Source organism: Ranitomeya variabilis, chromosome 1 (assembly GCF_051348905.1).
Source record: "Ranitomeya variabilis isolate aRanVar5 chromosome 1, aRanVar5.hap1, whole genome shotgun sequence".
In the NCBI taxonomy this organism is placed as follows: Eukaryota; Metazoa; Chordata; class Amphibia; order Anura; family Dendrobatidae; genus Ranitomeya; species Ranitomeya variabilis.
In genome coordinates, this window is record NC_135232.1 from 207,490,953 (window position 1) to 207,508,672 (window position 17,720).

Sequence of the window (17,720 nt, forward strand, 5' to 3'; positions counted from 1 at the left end):
GATTCTGGAGGCTTCCAAATCTACACCCCCACATCCAGCCTTCACTCTGGTGGGTATCTCAGCCTCAGTGCCCTCACGGGGAACACTACTTTTAGGGGAGCGCAGCGCTGCAGCCTGCCCTCTCTTTGGCGCGCTGCTTTCTCTCTGCTCTCCCGCTCTTTTCTGACCACACCTCTCTTTTCCCAGCAGTCCCCTGGTCCCCTCTGTCCAGGGCAGAAAGTCTTCCCCCCAGCAACCCAGCTGTCTGACTAAGTGGTTCCAGGCAAGGAGCAGGGAAAGCAACCTCCTTACACTTTTCCTCTGATTGTTCCACTCCAGGGTTTGGCTTATAAATACTGAGGTAAAATACTGACCAAATACTGAACATGTGAACGTATGGCACTTTGTGGTGTATGTTATGAAGAATTGGTCAGCTTCAACCCTCCTTATTAAGCTTTGCCCAGTGTACAAATAGATTCCCAAGCCGTTATAAAATTATCAAGTTGCACAAAATATGGGCATCATTTTAAGCTGTTTTGCGGCACAGAATCGTGAATATAGGGGGCCTAAAGGTTACAGAAAAAGAAAAGGGAAAAATTGTAAATACAATAAAAATCCAGCTTTATGAAATCGATAAACTTTATAACAACTGGGGAAATCATTTAATGGAATAGCCGTCTTCTGATAAAATGGTGGGCATACAAAGGACCTTTATTCAAAACAGTGGATTAGGCTAAAACATGCCCAGCCAGCCTTAATATCTTGTAAAGCAGTAAAAAAAAAAAAAAAAGCACAAAATAAACACTTGTCCTTGTACTCCAACTATTTGACTTGTATCTCAGTATGTGGTCAGACTTTCCACATGGCTTTCTTTTCTCTGTGGCTGTCAGCACTATAGATTCTATAAGCTGCTTTCACATTTTTTTGCCACATTCGTAATGGAATTGCAAGGTTTTCGACTCAATATTTAAAAATCTCAGCAAAAACAAACATTTTTCTTTTGTCATTAACGGCAAAAAAACAAAATATAATGCAGATGCAACATGGGAATGCGGCCATATAGCACAATAAAACTTTGCAGCATTATCTGACTTTAATGAGGACTATAAAGAAATCCCATAAAGGAAGGAAAATAAAAGTGTACCAAAAACTTCACAGACCAGTTTTATCAGTAAACCCAGATTTCCTGGTTTTCACCTTTTCTGGGTGAGATATATCTTCCTACCAGTACTTTTCCTGATGCGGGAGATCGGGAGATGTGGTCTTTGTGTGAGAATTGTTTTCTGGCTTCAGTATTGCCTAATCTCCCAGGGTCATTTATCTACACTATGTTATTGAAAACAATTCATTGCCAGGAACCTGGTACTTAACACAGGACGCAGTGTTTACATGTCCCTCTGGAGTAGTTAATTATGCATTTGTTAATTATTCACTAGTATGCCATCACGCTATGAGCCCTACGGGACACGGAGTTTCTGTATTTTCCCATATAGCTGGGTAGGCTCTCTGTTTTTAACAAGCTTGTTTTTTTTTCTTTTTTGCAATTTTTGTATATGTTCTAATTATTATTGTATTAAAATGAAAAATAGCTATTACCTTCCAGAATCCAAATCACCAAAACAAACCCTGTATGTATCCTGAACCAGCAGTGCTCGCGATCCAGAGGATTGTGGATGAAGTGGTGGAAATGTGATATAAAAATTGTTATAAGTTGTAAATCAGGATCAGTGTAAGAAAAGTGAAGCAAAATATTGTATATAGCGTAGACTGCATGTATGTGTGACATTAAAAACTTTAAAGAAGTATTTAACATTGGAGCTACTGGTGGAACCGCACAGTTGCATATATAAACTCATATTCCCTTAAGGGAAATCAAATATTAGCAAAGCAGATTAGCCTATTAGCATATTGCCAGTTTTTCTTCTAAAAAAAAAAAAAAAAGAGGACAATTTTTTTTATCTGTATAGTTTGATATCTGTTACAGTATATGCGTCAAAATGAAACAAATAATACAAGGCTATATACACTTTCCCATGTTAACTGAAATGGATCCTTTAGGCTCTGTTCACATATCCATTCATTTGTAAAGCATCCAGCATTAAATAAAAAAAAATAAATAAAACACGGATCTTTTAAAAACGAAGCAAAAACTAGTACAAAATGGAAATTAACTCTCCACTCTAGCAATTTTTAATGCAAGGTGAGTATTATACTTACCATCCGCCATCTTCATATTTTATTGAAGCTGCTCCATTCGTCTTTTGCAGATTGTGACCTGCCGGATCACTCCAGTGTTTGCTGGATGAGCCGGAAGTCACTACTCAGTGTAAGTCTATGAGAGCCAGAACAAGGATCTCATAGACTTGGGGCTCTTTCACACACACACTGATATTTCCAGTACTGGAAAAAACAGTACCAGAGATATCAGTGTCCCTGTCTATGTGTGTCCGTGTGTTTAATACATGTGGCATACGTGTGGAAACCTTGTGCTGCATCAGTATTACACCTACCGGCGCATGGGAATCAGTGGTACTGTTCGCGCTGTTTCCCGGCGCCAGGTGCTGAAGACAGCTCACATCATTATCACCTGCTCACTCAGCGATCAGCGCGAGTAGGGGATAATGCTGAGAGTTGTATTCAACTGATAAGGCTGCCGTCACCCTAGCAGTATTTGGTCAGTATTTTACATCAGTGTTTGTAAGCCAAAACCAGGAGTGGGTGATAAATGCAGAAGTGGTGCATATGTTTCTATTATACTTTTCCTCCAATTGTTCCATTCCTGGTTTTGGCTTACAAATACTGATGTAAAATACTGACCAAATACTGCTAGTGTGACGGCAGCCTAAGGCCGGTTTCACACGTCAGTGGCTCCGGTACGTGTGGTGTCAGTTTTCTCACGTACCGGAGACACTGACACACGTAGACACATTAAAATCAATGTGTCTCTGCACATGTCATTGATTTTTTTGCGGACCATGTGTCCGTGTGCAAAACACGGAGACATGTCAGTGTTCTGGGAGCGCACGGATCACACGGACCCATTAAAGTCAATGGGTCCGTGTAAAACACTTACTGCACACGGATGCTGTCCGTGTGCAGTCTGTGTGCCGTGCAGGAGACAGCGCTACAGTAAGCGCTGTCCCCCCAGCGTGGTGCTGAAGCCGCCATTCATTTCTTCTCTCCAGCAGCGTTCGCTGGTCTACTTTTAACCCTTATAACTTCCTAACCAAAAAAAATTGTGCTGATGTAAAGTAGACATGTGGGAAATGTTACTTATTAAGTATTTTGTGTGACATATCTCTCTGATTTAATGGCATGAAAATTCAAAATTGGAAAATTGCACAATTTTCAAAATTTTTGCCAAATTTCCGTTTTTTTTTCACAAATAAACACAAGTTATATCAAAGAAATTTTACCACTAACATGAAGTACAATATGTCACAAAAAAACAATGTCCGAATCACCGAGATCCGTTGAAGCGTTCCAGAGTTATAACCTCATAAATTGGACAGTGATCAGAATTGTAAAAATTGGCCAGGTCATTAACGTGCAAACCACCATCAGGGGTAAAGGGGTTCAGGGATTTGTATACTAAACCAATATTTACTGCATTTTACTGTTAATATTCTGACTAGAAGATTAATGCCAAATTTTTGCCTTTCGATTATTATTTTTAAATTAAATCTTATTAAAAATAAATTTTTACTACTTTTTCAGTGGTGGGGGCACAATCGAGGTGTAATTCTGGTAGTGAAAATGTTGTCACTCTCTACAGAGTCTATGTTAATGCAGTTGTACTATTGTTCCACTATTTTTGCAGGAAATCGACCCCGGGCAGCTGACTTTGGAGGAGCTGATGGAAATGAATGATGGGCAGGTCTGTGACACACTGGGCAAGTTTGGTGCCAACAGTGAAGAATGTGACCGGTTAAACGCCTCCCTCTCCTGTCTCCGGAGTGTGCACAAGTCAGGTGAGGGCACTTGCTATGGCTTGCGAATGCATCAGGGTACGTTCACACAGAGGGTGTTTTTCACATTGATTTTGAAGCAGATCTGCATGAAAAACCTTCACATGAACATACGTTTACAAAACAATCAAATGGGATCTGTGTGCAAGTGTACCAAGAGCAAAGCAGCTTCTATCTCAAGTATAGAGTATATCAAATGTAGAAAGATAACCACAGTTCCTATAGAGGTGATGTATTGTGTGACAATACCCCTCCATACAAATGGTAAATTACAAATTTGCATCACTTTTCTTTTTTTGTCTGGTTTTCGTTGCTGCTTTTTGCGCCATATTTTTCAAAATGATGCACGTGAATTTAGTGGAAAATAAAAAATGATCTTTTTCTTTGCATTCAACAAAGTCGTTTTGAGACCAGCGTACATAAAAACGCTCCAGGAGGGGATTGGAGCGCATTTGTACCAAATTTTGCAACTTTTTAAAAAGTTGTATTTGATGATTCAGTCTACAACATATGAGCTCACATCACTGGGATGATATCTGAGTGATGTGCGTTGTCTCACTCGCACCTATAGGCTTATATGGGTGCGAGTGAGCCAAGACTCAGCCGATATATGTGTACAGTCACAGCATGCTGCAATTTCACTGACACGTACAATACGGCCGAGGAAAAAAACGGTGATGTGAGCTGCCCCATAGATTAACACTGGTCCGAGTGCTATGTGATGTTTTATCTCATAGCACTTCGTCTGTATTCATCGCTGGTGTGACTCCGGCCGTATTGTTATACTTGGGCTTATACAGCCATACCACTTGATAGATTCCTTTAGACCCATCATAATGTTGTTATTTTTATTTATACCTTTCACCAATCAATATTGTATGCAAATAGAATAAACATTGTAATGTATCTTGATAAGGAAAAAAATTCATGAACCTGTCTTTTTCACAAACCATACCCATTTAAAAACACTGCAGTCACTGAAAAATAACATTAGGTATTGTAACTATGAGAGAGAATCGAGTCAATCATTCACATCACACTCTGATTGGAATCCGAATCTTAATCTGTGGAAATAGGAATCAATCTCAGTCTGTGGAAGGAAATCCCATGGACTGCGATGTGTTTTTTTTTTTTTTCTTTTCAGTGGATCGGCTAGGTCATAAGAAAGAAAAAAATCAATCAATCAATTGAGCAGGTTCGCAGCCCCATAGAATAAAATTCTTACCGAACCAGTCACATTGCAGTCAGAAATACTGCTATAGCTCTAATACACCAAATTACAGCTGAATAATGGGGACAAGTCATCAGGAATGAGAGGCTCATTATAAAATTAAGCTCTAAATAGTTTAGGTGACGCCGTCCTTGTAGAGTGGTCATACACTTAAAAGGGTTGTCCAGTACTTTTTATTGATGGCCTTATCCTTAGGCTGCCGTCACACTAGCAGTATTTGGTCTGTATTTTACATCAGTATTTGTAAGCCAAAACCAGGAGTGGAACAATTAGAGGAAAAGTATAATAGAAACACGTCACCACTTCTGTATTTATCACCCACTCCTGGTTTTGGCTTACAAATACTGATGTGAAATACTGACCAAATACTGCTAGTGTGACAGCAGCGTTAGGCTACGTTCACACGGTGCGGTTTTTGGTGCGGATCCGCAGCGGAATTGCAGCTGCGGATCCGCATCCTTTTTCCATGCAGGTTACAGTACAATGTAACCCAATGGAAAACAAAACCCGCTGTGCCGACGATCCTTTTTTTCGCAGGGAAATCCGCGCGGATTTGCCTGCGGAAAAAAGAAGTACCATGTCACTTCTTTCTGCGGATTCCGCTGCGGGTTTCCAGCAGCACCAATAGGAAACTGCAGTTGGAAACCCGCAGTGGAATCCGCAGCAGAAAAAGGATCAAAAACCGCAGTGAAAAGAACTGCGGATTTCACTGCGGATTTTGCAAAAAAAGGACCTGAAAAATCCGCAGTGAAAAAAGGATCGTGTGAACGTAGCCTTAAAGGGAACCTGTCACCTGAATTTGGCGGGACCAATTTTGGGTCATATGGGCGGGGTTTTCGGGTGTTTGATTCACCCTTTCCTTACCCGCTGGCTGCATGCTGGCCGCAATATTGGACTGAAGTTCATTCTCTGTCCTCCGGAGTACACGCCTGCGCAAGACAATATTGCCTTGCGCAGGCGTGTACTCCGGAGGACAGAGAATGAACTTCAATCCAATATTGCGGCCAGCATGCAGCCAGCGGGTAAGGAAAGGGTGAATCAAACACCCGAAAACCCCGCCCATATGACCCAAAACTGGTCCCGCCAAATTCAGGTGACAGGTTCCCTTTAATGTCAGATCCGTGGTGATGAGACACCCGGCACCGCCAGCGATTAGCGGTTTCTGGTGCTGCCGGATGTGATCAGTTGCGGTGCTGCACAGCTCTGTGAACTCTCTAGTGCCTGCACATCATCCCCTATTTCAATGAATAGAGAGTGGATCTGCAGTAACTTAATGCAACCGCTATAAAGTTCACTGATCTGCGCTGTTCAGCTCCGCAGTTGATCAAATCTGGTTGGAGGTGCTGGGAGTTGCACCTTCACCGATTTGATATTGATGACCTATCCATGGTTAGGCCATTAATATAAAAGCACTGGACAACCCCTTTAAAGGGAATCAAAAGAGTTTTGCGACCCCATCTGAAAGCAGTAGGGACAGAGACCCTGTGTCCAGTGATGTGTCACTTACTGGGCTGCTTACTGTAGTTTTTATAAACCATTGTTTAATCAACAGGAGATTATCACTGGATGACTATTAAACTGCTGCCATTGAGTCCAACCTCCCCTCCAACAGCTGTCTGCCTGGTATACACAAAGCTGCCAATCAGAGGAGGGGGTGAGGTTAGACTACATGGCAGGAGAGTTATTACTAGTAATCTAGTAATAAAAAAAAAATCACTGTTTTATTAGCAGGAGATTATCAAAACTACAGTAACAGTCTAGTAAGTGACACATCGCTGGTATCAAGGTCTCTGCCTGTAGATTATGCTTCTCTCAGATTAGGTGGCAAATGCCTGGTGATAGTTTTTGGAGCTAGTTTTCCTTTTGCCAGAAGACGCCTGTATAAAAATGGTATTTTTGTAAGTAACAAGCCCTGTTGCAGAGTTTGCTGCCCAGTAGTTAAAGCTAGACTTCTGCCATTATTATAATAGAACATACCAAAACAACATGGCGGTATAGTGTCAAACCATAGAGTAAGGGCTCCTGCAGACATCAGTGAACCTAGGACCCATCTCGGACCGCAGTGCACGGACTGGCCGCTGGTCTATCGTCCCGAGTCTGTCAGCCTCATAGCCATACAGGAAGCTGCCATGCTTTGGTCGGGAGACCAGCGGCCAGTCCATGCCTCAGCTGTCCGCTCTCAGACCGATGGATGTCTGCATGATCCAACATGCAATGGTGATCCAGCGCTGCAGCTAATCTGTTATTCTGTTATACCACTTGTCCTGGGTGATAGCACCTAGGAGATGCACTGAATGGCAAACTTGCTTAAAATCAGAGTCTCTTGTCATATGTATATTTTCCTTGATAACATAAATAAAAAAATAACAATATTGTAGATATTACACTTTTTGCAACAAGTTAAAAAGAAACACTTTTCATTAACCCCTTTTTCACATGAGAGCAGCCCCTGCAGTGTTTTTCCCAATATGCAGGGTGTGCGTTATTTCTGCTTGTAGTACACCCTATATTCCTGCAGAGGGCTCCAGTGACACACAGCTGGCACACAATACCATTCAGAGGAAGGATCCCTCTCCTGTGTATACACATTCGCTAGGTTTTCTTTATATAGTTGTGATCTGAGTTAAACAATCTATATTGTATTCCTGATGTTATTACCTGCCACTTACTGACTATTAGAAAGGAAGGCATCTAATCACAGGCAATAATATTTGGTATATTAACACAGGAACTAATGGTATATTGCAGCAATACTAAATCAGGTTTCCAGGCTGGATCCTCAGAATGTGATATTTGACGTCCTGTAGAGATCACACTAAGCCTTTGCATAGTAACTGTAATTTATATTTGTGGTAGTTTGTCCGCTTCTTTGTCATGTACAGACGCATACATCAGGGTCCATACAAGTTTAGAACTCTTGAAGACACAAAAGAGCACAGTGAGGTCAAAAATACTCTGTTGTAAAAAAAAAAAATCACAGTAATCAGCAAGTGCTAGTCAAAAGATGTAAAGAAAACAGGGTATTTAGTTGATACGTTTTTTTGCAAAAAAATGTATACTAAGCTGCTCCACCAAATCGTCAAGGTATACCCTTACCCTTATAGAGCAGTCCTAACTAATGTATAGAATCCCTATCTGATGTATTTAAAACCTGATCATCGGTATAGTACCTGTATAAGCAGGGTTCAGAGAAGGACTATCCATGTGGACATGCAGGATGGAGCAGCTTAAATGCAAATGACCCACAGAGGAGTGGTGGACTCCCCAGTCTTGTAGAAACAAGAGAACAATTATAGAACCAGAAACACATGGGCCACTTGCACATTGAACAAGTCTGTAGGAACCTGTTCACACCACCAGAAAACTTGAAGACACAAAAGAGCACAGTGAGGTCAAAAATACTCTGTTGTAAAAAAAAAAAAAAAAAAAATCACAGTAATCAGCAAATGCTAGTCAAAAGATGTAAAGAAAACAGGGTATTTAGTTGATACGTTTTTTTGCAACAAAATGTATACTAAGCTGCTCCACCAAATCGTCAAGGTATACCCTTATAGAGCAGTCCTAACTAATGTATAGAATCCCTATCTGAGGTATTTAAAACCTGATCATCGGTATAGTACCTGTATAAGCAGGGTTCAGAGAAACACTATCCATGTGGACATGCAGGATGGAACAGCTTAAATGCAACTCTGTACAAAACAAGGCCATGGTCCTGATCCATGGTATGTGATCTACGATAATAACTGATGACTGATGTCTGAGTAGATTTCTTATTTCCTTCATAAAAAGTGAAATAAACCCAGTAATGAAGAAAAAGAATAATTTAATCTTTACACCCTGTTAATGTAGTCTTAAGATTTAATAAGCATATGTAGACGCCTCCATTGCTGTGTGTATTATATCACCAGGAGTTTGAGTAATCATTCACAACCAGATTGAAGAGGTTACAAGGTCATGGAAGCATTGCAAGAATAAAGTAATAATATGTTTTCACACTTCTGTTCAATTAAATAGGAAACTAATCATGTTATCTACATAAGTAAAGATAGAACTTGGCCCAATGATTATAAAAGGGAAAGTCCAGATAAATCGCGTGACTAGTAATAATCATTAGAATCATTTAATATTGCTTGTTCGACAATTTTCAGAACTCCCATATTCGCTGCCACATCTCCCATATTCGCTGCCACATCTCCATTCCTGATGGTGCAAGACAGGCCTCCATTCTTGAGACGAAGCAGGACCCAATGGGGACCCTGGATCTAAGAGACATTTTTTTGGCATCTCCATTAATTAGTTCAGTCTGTCCACTTTAATTCATGGAGACCACAGGTAAAAATACATCTGCAACATGTTATACGACTTGGCAAAAATTGCCAAAATGACACCACTCTTTGACATCACTCAGTGCTCTACAGCCATTGGCTGACACTGCCCCCCACATACTTCCTGCTCTGCAGCCATTGGCTGACACAGCTCACCACATACTTCCTGCTCTGCAGTCATTGGCTGACACTGCATCCCACATGCTTCCTGCTCTGCAGCCATTGGCTGACATTGCACCACATACTTCCTGTTCTGCAGCCATTGGCTGACACTGCACCACACATACTTCCTGCTCTGCAGCCATTGGCTGACACTGCACCACATACTTCTTGTTCTGCAGCCATTGGCTGACACCGCTCACTACATACTTCCTGCTCTGCAGCCATTGGCTGACACCGCTCACTACATACTTCCTGCTCTGCAGCCATTGGCTGACACTGCACCCCACATACTTCCTGCTCACCCTTCTTCTCCATGCTCTATATATATAATTACTCGGAATTTTGAAAGCTCTCAATTCCATTTAGCTGCTTCCTCTTGTACCTGAGCCATTCTCCTCAATTTGCTCCCCTTTGTCGTTGGTTTTGAATGCCTTTTTTATCTGATGTTTTTTATAACTGAAAATCGTAAACTGAAACAATTTAAAAATTTAAAAATGCATGTAAGATTTCCTTTTAGCTTCTGTTTTTGATAATCCTCATAGTATTGAATGACTAAATCTGATCTGCAAATATGGATGAGAATAGAATATGTACTGAGTTTGTGCTGCCACTCTGTGACAGATTCAAATGTATTTACATTATTGTTTTTTCTGTTTTTCCCTAGTTGTTCTGAAAATGCATTCAGTTTGTATTGTGTTCTTACTTGTTATGATTTGCTGCCACCCAGTGGTCATCTTGGTGTTCAACATGTATATTTGTATATGTTAATGACCTGGGTGGAGACCTTGCTTTCCCGGTCAGAACTAGTTCTTCTTCCTGTCTGCATTCTGTAATTGTGGAACATTGAAGGAAGTCATACTTTCTGACCTGGCAAAGGAATTGTCTTTTACCTAGCGGACCGTGATTTGCTTCAAGGCAAAATAAACTGCCAAGTAATCTACTCCCTGACTCCTTGTCTTGTGGATACAGATGTACTAGAAGAATTCAGGTACGACTCGAGTAATATCTGCATGCAGTTTTCCCACACATGGCAACGTTCTCATGAGGCTGAGCATAGGATAGTCCATACGTGAGGGACGCGTGACAGAATAGTAAAAAGACATTTCAGTATATTCAGGAAGAAAGCTTTGTGAGAAGATTCTCAGCACCGCATAGTGTGTGTGTCATAAGCTGCCGGAAGCCTCAGCAGCCCAGCGCAAATCAGAGACTGTAATGTGTAATGCGACACCTGCCTGTGTGTGCCTCATCCAGCAGCCGCATGGTGCCCACAACTGTTCAAGACACAATCCGAACCCATCTGCCCTCTATTAAGTGATAATCCGATCCGATTTGTCATACAATCTGCTTATCTAAGAGTGACTGTGACTTATCATCCACCATTTGTGAGAGCACATGTTGAAATCGCAGCTTGCCGCCATCTACAGTTCGCGCCATCCGCCACGCGCTCAAAGAGATCTTGATTAATCATAGACTGTATTCCTTTCTTGCATCATCTAAAAGGCCTGCTTTCTGCCTCAAAAAAGATTTAAAGTGACAGTACATCTTTATTGCAAAGTGAAGTAAAATGTCTGATATAAGCTCGCTTGCCGATGCAGTGACAGTGATGGACATTCCTGTGTGCACAGAAGTCACAGAGAGTGCAGATGCAGCCACAAAACCTAAAAGGGCACTCCACCCATCCACAAAGGCAGTGGAAAGTTACATGTACACAAAAAGTGAATATGAACAACTTAAGTGAACTGTGGGAAAGAGTCTCCCAATGCATCTCAGCTTTCCCTCACGGTGATGATACAGCAGAATTAACAGCGTTCATTAACCGTTTATCTGCCAAGCAGGAATCTCATGAGAGGCTTCTTACCAAGTATACCACCTTTCTGAAATGTAGTAATATTCCAGATGCCTCACTAACCCTTGCCCAAATAGAAGAACTGAGCCAGCAGAGGCAAGGGACAGTGGAAAACACCAAGGTTAAAGCAGACCTCCGCATCGCCCATTTACAGGAAACCAGATCACACCGATCTGCTGCATCCAAGCAAACTATCAGGACAGCCAGATCATTACGGTCATGCAGAACTACTAGTTCCAGGAGGTCAGTCTTAAGTGACCAACTCATCCAAGCGCAAATAGCCGCTGCAGACTTAGAGGTGAGGAGTGCCTTCTCAAAGAAAGAAGCAGAAGCAGAGGCTGAAGCCAAACAAGCACAAGCAGAGGCCCAAACCAAACAGGCAAAAGCAGATGCCCTATTGAAAATCCTCCATACAGAAAAGGAAAAGGCCGCTGCCTTCGCTAAAGTAAAAGTCCTGGAACAAGCGTTGGGCCAGTGCACTAATACAGACTGTTTTCTCCCCACAGAGGAGGTTAGCACGGCTGATCGCACTGCTGAGTACGTGCTGAACCAATCAGCCTCCATGCCTCCTACCAGCGATCTCATGCAACCGCCTAAACCGGATGTCGCAGTGCCGCAGACACTGGCGCCACCTCCAATCCAATCTTTAAATGTGCCTACACATCAGCAGATCTCATCTGCAGCAGACCACAAGGTGAACACCAGCGCACCGCCACAGTTCAAGCTACAGCCACCAGTCACCACAGAGGTTAAACCGCAGCTCAACCCTTATGCTACGTCATTCCACCCTGGTACAGCTCAGCCTTACACGCCAAACGACTTACCCGTCCAAGAGGGACTACAAGTTTCAGCGGCAACAAGGAACGAGAGGTCAGATCTGTCTGATTTTGCCAGGTACATGATACGCAGGGAGCTGATCAAGGTTAGCCTTTCCAAGTTTGATGACTGTCCAGAGAACTTTAGGGCCTGGAAATCAACTTTCAAGGCTGCAATCGCAGATTTAAGCCTCACCGCCAAGGAAGAACTTGATCTACTCATCAACTGGCTTGGCCCAGAGTCTACCAATCGCATCAAACCGCTAAGGTCAGTGCACATGGATAACCCAGCTCCGGGTCTCGCTGCCGCCTGGAAAAGGCTTGAGGAGTCGTATGGCAGCTCGGAGGTCATTGAGCGTGCCTTGCTCGACAGACTTAAGAACTTTCCTAGGATCCAGATGAGGGAAACTCGCAAGCTTCAGGATCTCAGCGATTTACTGACGGAACTCGAGTTTGCTAAGGCTGACCCACGCCTAACTGGACTGAGATATCTCGACAGTGCTCTTGGTGTGAACCCCATAGTAGCGAAACTACCACATGGCATACAGGAGAGATGGACAATACAAGGCTTCAAGTACAAGGAAGATTATGGTGTGTCTTTTCCCCCTTTCTCTTACCTTTGCAGGTTTGTCCAGAATCAAGCGCGGGTGAGAAATGACCCCAGTTTCGTCTACACCGATCCTGACATGTCAATGCCACCATCTGCCGCTAAGAGGTATGACAACACCACACCAAAACGCAGAGACATTAGAAGGACTGTATCCGTCAAGAAAACTGACATCCCTTCTGCCATGCCCCCTCCTGCTACATCAGTTCTCCCTGCCCCGAGGGAAAGGGATCCCAATAGAGAGTGCCCACTCCATGGCAAGTCTCACTCTCTTCATCACTGTAGGGGGTTTAAGGCAATGCCTCTGAGAGAGCGCAGAGAGTTGTTAAAGAAACATAGAATATGTTACAGGTGCTGCGCATCTACCAACCATATTGCCAAAGACTGTACGGTAGAAGTCAAATGTGCTGAGTGCAGTAGCAATAGACATGTAACAGCCATGCACCTTGCCTTAGCTCCTGGAATTGCCCAGCATACCCCTGCCTCCAGTCCTGTACCAGTCCATGGCGGGGAGGGTGAGGGGCCAGTAGCTGCTAAAGCAACAGTCTCATCCTCTTGCACTGAAGTCTGTGGGGAGGGATCCGGTCCCAAATGCTGTGCCAAAATATGCTTAGCCAGTGTTTACCCAGAGGGGAAGCCAGAGGGGGCTGTCCGCATGTACGTTATGTTAGATGAACAAAGCAACAGGTCTCTAGCAAAACCCAAGTTCTTTGACATCTTTGGTATAAAGACACCGGCCACTCCCTACACTCTCAGGACCTGTTCCGGCCTGGTAGACACCACGGGCAGAAGGGCCAGCGGGTACATGATCTCTCCAATTAAGGGCACAAAGAGCTTTCCCTTACCTGCATTGATTGAGTGCAATGATATGCCAGATGAGAGAGAGGAAATACCCACACCTGAGGCCGCTTATCATCATCCCCACTTAAGGCACCTGGCCAGTGAGATCCCTCCCATGGACATGAATGCAGAAATACTAATCCTTCTTGGGAGAGACGTCCTTAGGATGCACAAGGTGCGCCAGCAGTGCAACGGTCCCGATAATGCCCCATACGCGCAGAGACTTGATTTAGGCTGGGTAATCGTAGGAGATGTGTACCTGGATAGGATGCATCACGCAGACTGTGTGAATTCCTTTAAGACTTATGTTCTAAGTAATGGCCGTCCTACTTGCTTCAGACCCTGTCCCTGTCATTACCAAGTGAAAGAGGGGCCTTCTGACATAGTGCGGAGACCCGATGTCATTCCCACCCCTTATGATGACAGTTTGGGGGGACAGGTTTTCCGCACAACTCACGATGACAACAAGATAGCCTCATCAGTAGAAGACGAGGAGTTTGTCAATATTATGGACAGTGGGTTTGTCAAGGACAAGACCAGTCATTGGGTCGCACCCTTACCCTTTAAACTCAACAGGGCCAAACTCCCAAGCAACCGGGAACAAGCCTTATCCAGACTCAACTCCTTACAGCGCACTTTAAGCAACAAACCTCAGATGAAGGAACACTTTGTCACCTTTATGGGTAGGATATTCAGCAACAACCATGCCGAATCAGCCCCTCCACTACAAGTCTACGAGGAGTGCTGGTACCTGCCTTTCTTTGGGGTATACCACCCACGTAAGCCAAACCAAATAAGAGTAGTGTTTGACTCTAGCGCAAAGCACCACGGTACATCCCTTAATGACGTGCTCCTTACAGGTCCCAACCTCACCAATAACCTAGTGGGGGTGCTATTGAGGTTCAGAAAAGAGCGTGTAGCCATCACTGCTGACATTGAACAAATGTTTCATTGCTTTATTGTGCAAGAGGATCATAGGAACTTCCTCAGGTTTCTGTGGCATCGTGACAATGACACCAGTAAGGAGGTAATCGAGTACCGTATGAGAGTACATGTGTTTGGTAACAGCCCTTCACCTGCCGTAGCTACCTATGGGTTGCGCAGGACTGCATCTGAAGGAGGGGCAGAATACGGGGCAGATGCTCAGCGCTTTGTGGAGAGAGACTTTTATGTTGATGATGCACTGAAGTCCCTGCCCACTGAAGGGGAAGCCATTGATCTGTTAAAAAGAACCCAGAGTATGCTGTCCAAGGCTTGTTTAAGACTGCACAAAATTGCCTCCAATAGCGCAGAGGTCATGAAAGCCTTTCAACCTAGTGACCATGCTCCAGGTTTTAAAGACTTAAACCTAGGGTCAGATTTGCCACCTGTGCAGATGAGCCTAGGCCTGAAATGGGACTTGTCAACAGACTCCTTTGGGTTTCAGGTCAGCTGTGCCAACAAGTCATTTACAAAAAGAGGTGTCCTTTCAGTAGTCAATAGCCTCTATGATCCCATGGGATTTGTTGCCCCCATCACCATTCGGGGTAAATTCCTATTAAGGCAGCTTTCAGAGACTGTGAAAGATTGGGATGAACCGCTGCCTGACAGTAAGCTTAAAAAATGGGAATCCTGGAAGCAGTCCCTTCAAGCCTTAGAAGGGGTTAATGTGTTAAGACGCTATGTACCAATACCTCTTGCCTCAAGTAAAAGAACTGAGATACATGTGTTTTCTGACGCATCCACCGAGGCCATAGCAGCAGTTGCCTATCTAAGGATTACAGATTCTTCAGACAAAAACCATATTGGGTTCCTGTTCGGCAAGGCTAAGCTAGCCCCCAAACCCGATCATACAATTCCTAGACTTGAACTTTGTGGGGCAGTGCTGGCCGTGGAGATGGCAGACTTTGTGCAGCAGGAGCTAGATGTCAATGTGGACAATGTTAAGTTTTATACAGACAGCAAGGTCGTCCTTGGTTACATTTACAATCAAACCAAGCGCTTCTATGTGTATGTACATAACCGTGTGACAAGAATCAGGAAATCTTCTAAGCCTGAACATTGGAGCTACGTTTCGTCTGAACTTAATCCTGCTGATCTCGCTACCAGGGCAATATCTGCCAGTGCCCTAGTGAAATCTGCCTGGTTAACAAGCCCATCATTCTTGCTGGACAAGGAGGAAGAGTCAACTCAAGACAACTTCTTCAGTCTCCAGAATCCCAACAGCGATCCTGAGATCCATCAGGAAGTCAAGACTTATAAAACCAGAGCAGGACAGGACCGCCAGCACTTTGAATGCTTCTCGAGCTGGACGAGGCTTGTACGAGCTATTGCAAGTTTCTACAGACCCAGAATCTCCAACTATATTAACCCCAGCCATCCTGTTAACACAAAGTTAGGAGGCATACCCAGCCCTCCTGTTGACCCATCAGACAATATATATAAGAGCCAATGGAAGCGTGTGCAACATCTAGCCAACTATTTCTGGAACAGATGGAAAAGGGAGTATCTTGTTCTGCTACAAGAACGAAGAAAGTGGCAAAATAAAAGTCCAAATTTGCAAGAAGGGAACATTGTCTTAGTAAAGGACCAGGACCTTACTCGTCCTTACTGGCCTATGGGACGGATTGATAAGCTCATTCCCAGTGATGACGGCAGCATTAGAAAAGTAGAAGTTATACTCATTAAAGATGGTGAACCAAAATCATTTTTGAGGCCCATTCACCAAGTGATTTTGCTTTTGCCTACTGAGAAATAGCCCCTTGTTAACTTCATCAGTTCACGGCGGGAGTTATCCTGTGGTCGCTGGGAACTCTTGGATTTGCAACCCTGCGGACTACAGTTACACTTTGGATTACAGTTTTGCTGTTCTTTTTCCTTGAGGCCTTGGCCAGTAGGCAGCCTCCCACCTTCATTACAATTTGTTCCTGTTTTACATTTTTGCCTTTTTTTTTATGAACAAAGACTACAACTGTTCTTTTTGCATATTGTGTCTATTAAAAGTGCAATTATTAATGCTTTTCCCTTGCAGCTATTCCATGGACTTTGGGCATTTTCCAATGCAGTTAATAAAGGAGTAAAATCCCTTGGATTTTAGGCGAGGAGTGTGCTGCCACTCTGTGACAGATTCAAATGTATTTACATTATTGTTTTTTCTGTTTTTCCCTAGTTGTTCTGAAAATGCATTCAGTTTGTATTGTGTTCTTACTTGTTATGATTTGCTGCCACCCAGTGGTCATCTTGGTGTTCAACATGTATATTTGTATATGTTAATGACCTGGGTGGAGACCTTGCTTTCCCGGTCAGAACTAGTTCTTCTTCCTGTCTGCATTCTGTAATTGTGGAACATTGAAGGAAGTCATACTTTCTGACCTGGCAAAGGAATTGTCTTTTACCTAGCGGACCGTGATTTGCTTCAAGGCAAAATAAACTGCCAAGTAATCTACTCCCTGACTCCTTGTCTTGTGGATACAGATGTACTAGAAGAATTCAGGTACGACTCGAGTAATATCTGCATGCAGTTTTCCCACACATGGCAACGTTCTCATGAGGCTGAGCATAGGATAGTCCATACGTGAGGGACGCGTGACAGAATAGAGTTTAATAGAACAGACACATGGAACCAGGCTGATGGAGTCGGTAAGGCAAAACTCCGACTCCTCAATCTCCCTGACTCAGACTCCACAGCACTGCCTCACTACTGAGCATGTGCATAAAATACAGTACAGATTAATCTCAACTAAAAGCGGAGATCTTTACATCGGGAACAGAACAGACATTTCATAACTTTCACAAATTATTATGAAAACATTTTCAGCACATTCTCCATTGCACTACTATACCCAATTTATTATATATTTTAGGAGTCCATTTTATACTGACTTAAACAAAATGGACACCGACTCTACGACTTCACAGCCCTGCAAGGAACACATGGACATATTAGTGTTTACTACGTTGGTTCCTGT

The 17,720-nt window shown here is 43.2% G+C and overlaps 1 protein-coding gene across 2 annotated transcripts in view; it reads left to right on the top strand.

Annotated features, from left to right (window-relative positions):
• Nucleotides 1–17,720, top strand: part of KSR2 (kinase suppressor of ras 2) — a 788,417-nt gene that overhangs the window by 193,918 nt on the left and 576,779 nt on the right. For both annotated transcript variants that reach the window (XM_077292285.1, XM_077292289.1), the window contains exon 3: nucleotides 3,800–3,950. In XM_077292285.1, the coding sequence (XP_077148400.1) occupies nucleotides 3,800–3,950 (151 nt within the window). The remainder of the gene's footprint in view (nucleotides 1–3,799; nucleotides 3,951–17,720) is intronic.